This window comes from Nuphar pumila, chromosome 16 (assembly GCF_984573655.1).
Source record: "Nuphar pumila chromosome 16, dmNupPumi1.hap1.1, whole genome shotgun sequence".
In the NCBI taxonomy this organism is placed as follows: domain Eukaryota; kingdom Viridiplantae; phylum Streptophyta; class Magnoliopsida; order Nymphaeales; family Nymphaeaceae; genus Nuphar; species Nuphar pumila.
The window spans coordinates 62,314,891-62,327,478 of NC_143264.1; the positions used below are offsets into that span (position 1 = coordinate 62,314,891).

General features: G+C 36.3%; 1 protein-coding gene across 1 annotated transcript in view; it reads right to left on the reverse strand.

Annotated features, from left to right (window-relative positions):
* LOC149813340 (SKP1-like protein 21) overlaps nucleotides 1–12,588 on the reverse strand; it is a 57,842-nt gene that overhangs the window by 13,269 nt on the left and 31,985 nt on the right. The window contains exon 9 of the mRNA XM_089991936.1: nucleotides 11,357–11,490. Coding sequence (XP_089848062.1) covers nucleotides 11,357–11,490 — 134 coding nt within the window. The remainder of the gene's footprint in view (nucleotides 1–11,356; nucleotides 11,491–12,588) is intronic.

Genomic DNA, 12,588 nt, shown 5'->3' on the forward strand with positions numbered 1-12,588 from the left:
CAGTGGGATTGATGATGTGCGTCCACTATGGGTACATATAGATAAACTTGCAAAAACTGGAGAAGGAGGTGGTGGAAACAAGAGATTTTGATGCAAGCTCTGCGAAAGAGATTTTGCTGGGTCTTACACAAGAGTGAAGGCACATTTGTTGAAGATACCAGGACATGGCATTTCAGCTTGCAGAAAAGTTGATAAGACAATGCGAAAACAATACAAGAAGAATATGAGAAGAGAAAGGCAATGACCGATTCTTGTGCAGTTAGTGTGTCATTTGCAAGCCACCAAGAAGATGCTGAAGAAAAAAAAGTCAATGTAGGAGGTAAAGAAATGATACAAGCATCATTCAATACATATGATAGAAAAGTTTGGAGGTATTTTTATTCTGGTTCACTCCCATTTAATGCGTCTAGAAATCCTTATTAGAAGGATTTAGTAACATCCTTGGCAAATTGTAATTTGAGTGATTATGTGCCTCCAAGTTCAGAAAAAATATGAACCACACTTCTTGCAGAAGAGATGGCAAATGTAGAGAGGTTGTTGGAGATTAAAAAATATTCATGGGAGCAAAATGGAGTTTCTATTGTGTCTGATGGATGGACAGATATTCAAAGGCGTCCATTAATCAATTTCATTGCTTGTTCGCTTAGTGGCCCAATATTCTTGAAAGTCGTTGATGCATCTGGGGAATATAAAAATGAAGAGTATTTGAAGGGATTGTTTATAAAAGTGATAAAAGAAGTGGGTGATCAGAAAGTGGTACAAATCATTACAGACAGTGCTCTAGTTTGTAAAAATGCACCGTTGAGTTTGAAGAGTGAGTACCCTCATATTTTTTGGACTCGCTGTGTAGCACACAGCTTAAATCTAGCCCTAAAGAGCATCTGCAACCCCAAAGAAGAAGAAAATTCGCAAGCATATGCTTTATGTTCATAGATTGAAGATTTAGAAAGAAATGTCAAAAGCATAAGGAATTTGTTGTTAACCACCATCGTGCAAATGCTATATTTAATAGGCATTCTGATTTGAAATTGTTGAAGGTCGTTGAAACACGTTTTGCATCCATCATTGTGATGATAAAGAAGATTAAAATAGTGAAGAATGCTTTGATTAACATGGTGACTGATGAAAATTGGATATTCTATTGTGTTGATGATAACATCAAGGCTCAAGAAATTAAAAAATCCATTCTTGATGATGAGTTTTGAAACAGAGGTATAATTCCTTCAATTTACGCAACCTATTTGGGAAATGTTAAGAGAAGTTGATAAGGATGAGCCCATGCTTCACAGAGTTTATGAAATGTGGGATAATATGATTGAAAAAATACAAGTTATAGTTTTCAAGCATGAAGAAAAGAATCCTGCATTGGATGATTCAGATTTTTTTAATCATATTCATTCAATTTTAGTCAGAAGATGGGATAAGAGCAACACTCTTTTGCATTGCATGGCATATTCTCTTAATCCAAAATATTATGCAAATAAGTGGCGGGTGTTAGAATACAGTTTGCATATGCGTATGGATCTGGATCCAGATCCATACGTATATTATATGAAACACATGTTAAATAGGATCTCATTAATGGCATTCTTGTAATATGTATATATTTTTACTTTATAATGTTTAGGGTTTTGGAGGTCGTGTATTGCAGTGCCACCCCAGCCATTGTGAATTTCTCTCTCTCTTTCTCACTCTCTCTCTCCTTATTTCTTGTGAACGAATCTGATATGGTATCAGAGCTTAGGTTAATCCTGTGCGTGAACAGCAACCCAGATCGTGGACAGTAACAGTTTCAGCGTGAACAACAGATTCGTGATTCTTCAGCATTAACAGCAACTCCAGATCGTGATTCCCCAGCGTGAACAGCAACCCAGATCGTGATTCTTCAGCGTGAACAGCAACCCCAGATCGTGATTCTTCAGCGTGAACAACAAACCCAGCGTGAACAGCAGCCCAAATTGTGATTCTTTAGCGTGAACAGCAACCCCAAATCGTGATTCTTCAACGTGAACAACACCCATCGTGGACTGTTTCAGCGTGATCATCTTCTCTTTATCTCAAATCTCATCTTCTGAATCTGAAATCTCATCTTCTGAATCTGAAATCTCATCTTCTGAAAGGTGGTCCCTTTTTCCCTTTTTCCTTTCAGCGTGCTCATCTAGCCTTTTCTTTTCTGTTACCCATTTTTATTATTCTCGTTCATTGGCATTTGTTTATCTTCTTCATTCCATCGTCTGTGTTGATTCCATCTTTTCCTCAACATCAACGACTGTTTTTTTTTATTTAGACCTGTGTTGGTTCCATTTCTCCTTTCCTTTATTGATGTTTTAGTGTTCTTTGTGCAACACTTTTGGTAGTACAGGTATTTTTCCTCTATTCATCTTGTTTGCTTATTCATCGTTTCACTGCAATGGATTTCTCTTTGTCATCTGGTCCCTCTGCCAATTTCTTGAGTCAGCTCGTTACTGAAAAACTTACTCATTCTAATTTTTTGACCTGGAAGTCAGGATCTCGATGTACATTTGGGTGGTTTAGTTCCTATGCCACCACGGTTTATTTTGCAGGAAACCAAGGATGAGAAGGGTGACCTAATTACCATTTCTATTAAGAATCCAGAGTATACAGCTTGGAGGAAGCGGGATCAGTCTTTGGTTGCTTATATTACGTCAACACTCTCTCAAGAAGTGTTGGTTACTCTTTCAGATGATTGCACTGCGGCAGATCTGTGGAGTAAGATGTCTTAGACATACTCTCAGATATCAGAAGGCTGAGTTATGTACTTAAAAAATGAATTTCAAAGTTTGAAGAAAGGCTCCATGACCGTCATGGAATACATAGGTCACTTGAAGAGTATTATTGATCAATTGGCTGTTGTTGGAAGTGCTATTGCAGATAAAGATAAAGTTCAACAACTTCTCAATGGATTGGGTCCTGATTTTGACATGTTTACCACAGCTTTATCCTGCCTTCCTCACTTGCCCACTTTTGACGACCTCCAAGCGAAACTTCTCCAGCATAGGTTGAGCTCTGAAGATGGTCATCTTTGTGTCAACCCTACAACGTATAGAAGTCTCGTGGGGATGTTACAGTACTTGACCTTTACCAGACCTGATATAGTTTATGTTGTCAATCAGGTATCCCAGTTTATGCATGCTCCAACGGAGGGTCATATGGAAGCTGTGAAGCGCATTCTAATCTATTTAAAAGGAACTATAGGAGACGGAGTTGTTTATCGCAAGAACGATAATCTGCATAGAAGACATGCACTCATCACTTATACAGACGCAGATTGGGCAGGGGATCCAGATGAGAGACGATCTGTCTCTGGATATTGTGTTTATATTGGGCACAATTTAGTGTCCTGGAGCAGCAGAAAACAAAAGGCAGTGGCACGATCGAGTACAGAGGTTGAATACAGATCGATGGTTGCAGGCACGGCAGAAGCCACATGGATTAGACACTTATTGAGTGATCTTAGGGAGACAATTATTCGATCATCTCTTTTATGTGACAATCAAAGCGCAATAAACATTGCATGTAATCCTATCCAGCATAGCAGAACGAAGCACATTGAGATTGATCAACATTTCATATGGCAGAAAGTCGAGATGAAGGAGATAGAACTACGTCATGTTCGAACAGAAGATCAAGTGGCAGACCTGTTTACCAAGGGATTAACAGGACGTCAATTTTGGCTATTGAAGAGCAAGTTGTACATGCTCCAAAATCACGTACAACTTGAGGGAGGGTGTTAGAATACAGATTGCATATGCGTATGGATCTGCGCATATTATATGAAACACATGTTAAATAGGATCTCATTAATGGCATTCTTGTAATATGTATATGTTTTTACTTTATAATGTTTAGGGTTTTGGAGGTCGTGTATTGCAGTGCCGCCCCAGCCATTGTGAATTTATCTCTCTCTTTCTCACTCTCTCTCTCTCTCCTTATTTCCTGTGAACGAATCTGATAGCGGGCTGGTGGTATTGGTTGTGTCCCTCCAAATTTAGACCCAGAGCTATCAAGACATAGAAATATGTGTATGACAAGACTTTTTCCAGAAGCATATCTTCTACATCAAGTCACACAAGAGTTTCAAAAATTTTCATCTTCGAGATTATATGGACCGGCATTATTCGCGAGATAAGAAGATAATATAGATCCTATCACGTGGTGCATTTGGATCAGAAACACTTCTTCTCCAACGTCTTGCATTAAGATTGCTATCGCAGCCTGCTAGTTCATCTTGTTATGAAAGAAATTGGAGCACATATTCTCAAATCAACATGAAGAGAAACAAACTCACCAGCAAGCGTGTAGAGGATTTAGTATATGTTTATTCAAATCTTCGATTACTTTCGCGAAGCAATGATGAATACAGGTACTAATTTGTTCGCTTACTTATTTGATTATTTCATAGTTTTTATTTAAATATACTTGTATTGTATTTAACATTTTTTCAAATTGGGTTTGTAACGCAGACAAAGAACATCAAAATTTTAGGATGTAAACCCAGAAGAGTGTGACTTCGAGGGAGAGCATGATTTCAACAAACATGGATTTAGCTGAGCCCAATATTCCTTCTAATGATGCATTTGATGATGAAGAAGAAAATTATTAACATCCATTACTTCATCAGGATATACTTTGGTATGTAATTTAGTTCTTTTATGCTTTACTTATTTGATTGATATTTATGTCAATTTATGTAATTGTTTTACTTAGTTGATTGATAATTTGATATTTAAGTTGATATACTGCATGCATGATGAATGATATTATGACAATGTTAATTGATAAATGTTAAACTATTAAAACTTCAAAATTATATATATATATCATTTTTTTACATTTTTTCCCCAGCCGCACCCCCACACCCGGGTTTTTTGGAAGTGTTGCATCCCCGCACCCGCACCCATGTGACATATATATATATATATATATATATATATATATATATATATATATATATATATATATATATATATATATATCACAGATATCGGCAGTATTTTCAAAAATATCAATTATCGCTGTAAAATCAAAAAATAATTTTACAGGCAAAATATCATGATATTTTGAAAATATTGGGAATTTCAATTTATCGTGATAAAATCGCCACTATTACATGAATGGAAAAATGGCGATTAAACTTAATGTTGTCTAATGAGGATTTAGAGCACAAGTGTAGACTATGTGCAAGTCTCAGCCCTATTGGAAATACCAGAAGTGAAGAACCCACTATAAATGATAATGAGGAAGAATATTCATAGTTGGATTGGTAGAGGCAGTTATACTTACAGTGATTTGAAGTCTCATCTCTGGTGACACTTTTTGGGTTACGCAGGGTGGGGATTTAATCAGTGACTTGAATCACCCTTATAAATGGGACAGACATCCATATATCATCAAGAAAAGTAGTATATTTTGGGAGAAGTGCACATGCAAAATAGCTCAATTCAACATTTAACCAACAGTACTGGACTCAACAGATGCATTGACAAATCAGAAGATATTGATCTGTGTCAAAGACAGAAAGAACTAGCGATAGTTCATGAAATGTCAAAGCTCCCGTAGATACATATATCTACAGGAAAATCTAAATATTTTTCGCAGAAGAGGAAAAGGAAGAAAATGACAAGCATGACATCCACAACCAAGTAGTGGGAAACTCGATTGAGAAAACCCATAGAAGTAGATAATAAAGATCAAGTCATATATTAATGCTTTATGCAGTACAAAAGAAAAGATCATGAAAAACTATTTGAATAAATCCGTATCAAATTATTGAAGCAAAAAACAAATGTCAACTACAGCCAATCAGGACACTGGTATCTATAATTGAAATCGCTAGAAATTCTGGATCATCAGTGTTCTGTTAAAATGTAAAACTGTACATATATGTATATATAATAATATTATATTATTATATATATATAAATACATTTTTCATTTCTTTCTTTTCTGTAATTTTTTTACTTTATTTTTATTTTTTGTCTTTATGTCATCTAGTTCAGTTTGAACTAGAATGACTGTTGCTAGTCAAGTCCTGTCCAGACTTGACTAGCAATAGAGCTGTTGGACTGTGTCCAACAGCTCTATTGAGTCCTCTTTCAGCTGTGTATATAAAGGGGTGCAACCCCTCTTGTATTTTATTCCAATGCTTCTTAAGCAATTGGTTTTTCATATCAATAAAGAATACATTTTTATTTTTATTTTCTTTCCAGTTATACCCTTTTTAAGGGTTATGCTTTAGTGTCATTCTTGACACTTGCCCTTGTTAATCTAAGCTCGTGTTTCGAAGATCCCCATTTCATTTCATGGTATCAAAGCCGCGGAAGTAATAAATCTTGAGGAAAAGCTGCCTCGGTTTCCGTGCCCGTTTGCAAAAATGTTCGCCACTTGAAGAGAAGTGTTTTATCACTTCATTGGAGAAGATTTCACATCTTGTTGTATTGTTTTTTTTCTTTCTTTTTCATTTTCCTTCTTGTTTCTCTTCTATCCATATTCTTTCTCTCCTTGTAATCGATGGATGACAATGATAAAGTCACCATCATGCCTATGAAACTAAGCGATACGAACTATGTAACATGGGCTTCAATCATGAAGCACCATATATGGGGAAAAGGCTCATGGGGGATTGTGGATGGTTCCGATTCGGAACCTAAGCTATCTCTTACTAAAAAGGAGGGACATAAAGAGGTCCCTCTATCGGAAGAAGAGAAAATCAAGGTTATTGCCTCATACGAGAAGAAATGGAAAGAATGGAGAATATCTCATGCGAAGATAATGTCATGGCTTATCAATAGCGTTGACATTAAAAAATGCTCAAGTCTTGCCAAATTTGATCATGCCGATAAGGCATGGGAATACCTTAAGAATATGTATTCGCTTAAAGATATTGCACACGTGTGCAACCTCCAAGAAAAAGTTCGAATGATGACACAAGGAGACAAAACTATTCGTGAATATTACAATGGGTTGTCTGAACTTTGGGAAGAACTTTCCCTTTTAGAACCAAAGTGGCATTGTGCCGAAGACATTGAGCTTCGTCAGAAACAACTCGATGCTGAACATTTTTACCAGTTTATCACTGGATTAAGGCCGGAATTTGAAACCACTAAATCGGCCCTACTTCACAGAGGAAAAATTCATTCTATTGTTGAAACTATTAAAGAGTTAACAATGGAAGAAAATCATCTCCGAAAAGGTTCTTTAAAATTTGAAGATGATTCCGTTTTAGCCGTGTCTAGACCAGAGAATCATGTTCGATCATATAGGCCTCCTCACTTTAACCAACAAAATGGTGACTATGATAAGAAGAAAGTTATTTGTCATCACTGTCATGAACCGGGACACTACAGGCCACAATGTCCCAAACTTAAGGAGCTGAGAGAAAAAAGAGTTGCAATTGCTGGATCGGAGCCTAAAGATCAGGATGCACCAGTTTCCCTGCCCCAACTAATGGAGATTCTTCAGCCTCTCATCAAAGGTGTCTCTTCCTCATCTGAATCTTCAACCGGCGCAGCAGCCTCATCTTTTTCTGATCTAGGTAAAATTTCTTGGCTTCTTAACTATGGTGCATCTTTTCATATGACCCCAAATAATCAAAGTCTATCCAAATGTGTTAAAAATAAAACAAGTGTGTCAAAGGTCTTTACTGCTGATGGGACTTCTCTTGAAATAGAAGGAATAGGAAATTTTGAAAAAATTTATAAAACAAAAATTTTTTTATTCCAGAAATTAGACATGTTCCCAAATTAAATTTAAATCTTTTATCTGTATCTCAAATTTTTTATTATGGGTGTAATATTTCTTTTTCTTCTCATGATTGTTGGGTACAGGATCGCCAGTCAGGAAAGCTGATTGGGGAAGGCCATAGAGAAGGAGGACTCTATTACATGGATTTTTTGGAAATGCCGAAGAAAACTTTTTGTTATAATATTCAAAAAATAGAGTTGGAACTGTGGCATAAGAGACTTGGTCACCCACATATAGCCAAAATCCAACATTTTTCAAATCTAGGGAAATTTTGTAACTCTGAATCATTTGATTGTAAAGATTGTATTCTCGGCAAAATGAAAAGATTACCATTTCAGAATAGAACCTTTTTCTTTTCAAGACCACTTGAATTAATACACTCGTATGTTTGGGGTCCTGCACCAGTAATTTCTAAAGGAGGATTTGTTTACTATGTTATTTTTGTCGATGATTTCTCCCGACATACGTGGATGTACTTTCTAAAACATAAGTCTGAAGTATTTTCATACTTTCAAACTTTTCATAATATGGTTAAAAACAAGTTTCAAAATGATATTACTATTTTTCGCACAGATTCAAGGGGAGAGTTTTTATCTACAAATTTTCAAAATTATCTTAAATTGCATGGCATCACACATCAAAGATCTTGTCCTTTACACCTCAACAAAATGGACTGGCAGAACGAAAACATCGCCATATTATAGAAACCACTAGGACTTTATTAATAGCAAATCAAGTCCCGAAAGACTTTTGGGCAGAAGCTGCCTTAACTGCCACCTATCTCATTAATAGGATGACATCTTCTTCGTTACAAAATATCACTCCCATTGAAAAACTTATGAACATTTATCCAGACTACTCTAGACTAAGAATATTTGGGTGCAAATGTTTCATATTTACTAACAAAAATGATAAACTTTCCCCTCGTGTGATTCTCTGTGCCTTTTTAGGATATGCTGAAAACCAGAAAGGTTATAGATGTTTTGACTTCAAAAATAATAAACTATATGTGTCTAGAAATGTTTCCTTTCTTGAAAAGGAGAGCTTCTTTGATTTTAGAAAATTAAAAGACGTCACTGAGTACTCCTTTTTGCTAGATCTAGCATCAACATCTGATGAATATGACCTTGACTGTAACTTTGATGATGATCAAAGAATTATTGATCTTAATGTTGAAAATGAAGAAGATCATAGAGATACTAGTATTCAATATTCCAGGCGACAAGAGTCTAATCCTCCATGTGCACTTGAGAAATATTCTAACATTCCAACTAGACAATCATCCCGAATCTCGAGGCCTCCAGGAAAGTTTGTATCATACGAGTCTTTCTCACCCACATATAGGGCAGTTATTGCATTAATTCACTCATATGAAGAACCATCCACATATTTTCAAGCAAAAAATGATATCAAATGGATAGAAGCCATGAAAGCTGAATTAGATGCACTTGAAAAGGCTTCTACATGGAATATTCAAGATCTTCCTCCAGGGAAGAAAACTATAGGATGTCGATGGGTTTATAAAATTAAAACCAAGAGTGATGGTACTCTTGAAAGATATAAAGTCCGTTTAGTAGCCAAAGGTTATGCCCAAGAATATGGGATTGATTATGAAGAAACCTTTGCTCCGGTGGCTCGTATGACTATTGTCCGAACCCTAATTGCCTTAGCTTCTATCAAAAAATGGTCTATTTTTCAAATGGATGTCAAAAATGCTTTTTTAAATGGAAAGCTAGTTGAAGAAGTATATATGGAACCCCCTCCTGGTCTAAGTATTCCTAAGGGTAAAGTCCTTCGCTTAGAAAAAGCTCTTTATGGACTTAAACAAGCACCAAAAGCTTGGTATGATAGGTTTAGTCGTGTTATGATTGATATTGGTTTTCAATTCTGTTTAACTGACACTGTTTTGTTTATTAAGAATTCTGATGCAGGGATCATTGTGCTTCTTCTCTATGTGGATGATATGATCATCACCGGAAGCGATAAACAGGGAGTTGAAACAATCAAAACACTTCTTAAATCTCATTTTGAAATGACTGATTTGGGTTTGTTGAGATATTTTTTAGGCATTGAAGTTGCTTATTCTCCTAGAGGATATTTATTATCTCAGACTAAATTTGCTTTTGATATTGTTTTCAGGTCTGGTATTACTGATGATAAGAAAGTTGACACTCCAGAAGTTGTTAATGTTAAAATGAAGATTGATGATGGAGAACTTCTTGCAGACCCTACTCCTTACAGACAGCTTGTCGGGGCACTTTCCTATCTATCCATTACCCGACCAGATATAGCACATGTTGTTCATACAGCAAGTCAATTTCAACATGCTCCTACTTTTGTTCATATGGGAGCAGTCATGTGTATTATTAGATACATCAAGTCCTCTCTTTCACGAGGACTTTTCTTATCTTCCTCCTTTTCTCTTGATTTAATTGCATATACTGATGCTGATTGGGGAGGTGATCCCAATAACAGACACTCAATCACTGGCTTTTGTGTCTTTTTAGGGGAATCATTGATCCCGTGGAGGTGTAAAAAGCAGCAAAAGGTATCTCTCTCATCCACCGAAGCTGAATACAGAGCCATGGCAACCACGACCATGAAAGTAGTTTGGCTCCGACGACTGCTTGCTGACATGGGAGCTGAAGCAACAAAGGCTTCACAAATGTGTTGTGACAACAAAGTGCGATCTACATTGCCAGTAACAGAACATTCCACGAACGCACCAAACACATCGAAATGGATTGTCACTACGTCAGAGAGGAATATCTACACGGGATAATTGATCTGCCATATGTCACTTCAGAATATCAATTAGCAGACTTCTTTACAAAGCCTCTCGCTGCTCCCCGATTTCACTTTATCTTAGACAAACTTTCGCTCATTGTACCGTAAGTTTGAGGGGGAGTGTTAAAATGTAAAATTGTACATATATGTATATATAATAATATTATATTATATATATATATAAATACATTTTTCATTTCTTTCTTTTCTGTAATTTTTTTCCTTTATTTTTATTTTTTGTCTTTATGTCATCTAGTTCAGTTTGAACTAGAATGACTGTTGCTAGTCAAGTCCTGTCCAGACTTGACTAGCAATAGAGCTGTTGGACTGACACATTCCTACAGCTCTAAATAGAGCTGTGTCCAACAGCTCTATTGAGTCCTCTTTCAGCTGTGTATATAAAGGGGTGCAACCCCTCTTGTATTTTATTCCAATGCTTCTTAAGCAATTGGTTTTTCATATCAATAAAGAATACATTTTTATTTTTATTTTCTTTCCAGTTATACCCTTTTTAAGGGTTATGCTTTAGTGTCATTCTTGACACTTGCCCTTGTTAATCTATGCTCGTGTTTCGAAGATCCCCATTTCATTTCATGTTCAACATTGCAAAAGCTAGGAAATGCTGAAAACTTGAAAAGAAATCAAATTTCAAGTAGGCATTAATACAAGCATCAGAGAGCTCTGAACTTAAACAGTCATAGAACCAATGATTGTGAGGAATATAAATAATATAGATCTTTTTAATTAACATAAATAACGAAAAAGATAAACACAACAGAAAATATAGTAAACATATGAATCTTACTTGTAAATCTTTGCAGGGAAGAACCACTAGTAATAGATACTGGAACCTGCCTTCTCTCTTGTCCCAAAGAAAGAATTTCTTGCATTCTTTGCGGCCAATCTGAATTCAGTCTCCTTGCAAAATCTTCAACTTCCCTGCATTTACGAATGTCAAAGATATCAGCAGATGGAAGATGGTATCAAAGGTGCATTTCATGTCAAACAAATAAACAAACTAAATACAATTGGCAATAATACACACACATATCTCAGCAATCAGATACAAGTTTTCCTTCTTTTTTTTCCTTTTGAGAAGCAAAGATTAAATCAATTTATTGAAGTGAAGCAGAGAAAACATAAGCACCCAATCATGCTTGAACCAATCCAATGCACATCTTCACTGTTCCAAGCAGACAGAGCATCTAAAAACAATATAGTCTGGTGCAAAGCTGTGGCACATTATACTGCAAACATAAACCAGACATACCACCATCTTGCCTTAACCCACCATCCAAACATCTCGTAACATATTGTTGATACATAAGAGAATATCAATTTGTGATTAGCTAATCCTCCATTTGTTGCAATCATCCAGCCAGGCCCACACAAGGATGAGAAGTATTTCCTCACATTGGCAATCAGGTGGAAAACTGATTTGCACTCGTTAAGCATAACATATTTGACTGACAAGTGGTACCCAGGCTTTTGTGGATTATTGGTTTGAGCAGCGTGGATTTGCAAAGCAACCAAGCAATGATTCTCAAACTTAAGTTAGGGCACTGCTCACGAATTATTCCATATAAAATTCATCCAAAGTTCTAATATAGCATGATAACATAATTCAATTGTGCAAGCTTCTTCTACACCAATGTCAATAGGACTCTATCCTCCAACTGAGGCTGCAACTTGATGGGCCTAACTGACTCCACAGGATGTACGCTTTATGAACGTGTTATCATTTACAGCTGCAAGTTCAAACCACTATAAAAAGAGGCATTCACATGAATGTTGAGGCATTTGTCTTGGAGAAAGCCACAAAGAAAAAGATTAGGTAACCTGGCAGCAAGGAGCTCCTCCCCTTCTCCATTATCCAACTAAAACTTAATGAACGAATGCCACCCCACCACAGCCAACATCTTCAATGAGTGGTTCTCAGGATGCAATTCAATACTTCAGAGACCAAGGAAACCCTTCATGACGAGTTAGGTCATAGGTGGACAGAACCAAGACTATTCCTCCCATCTATATTTCCCT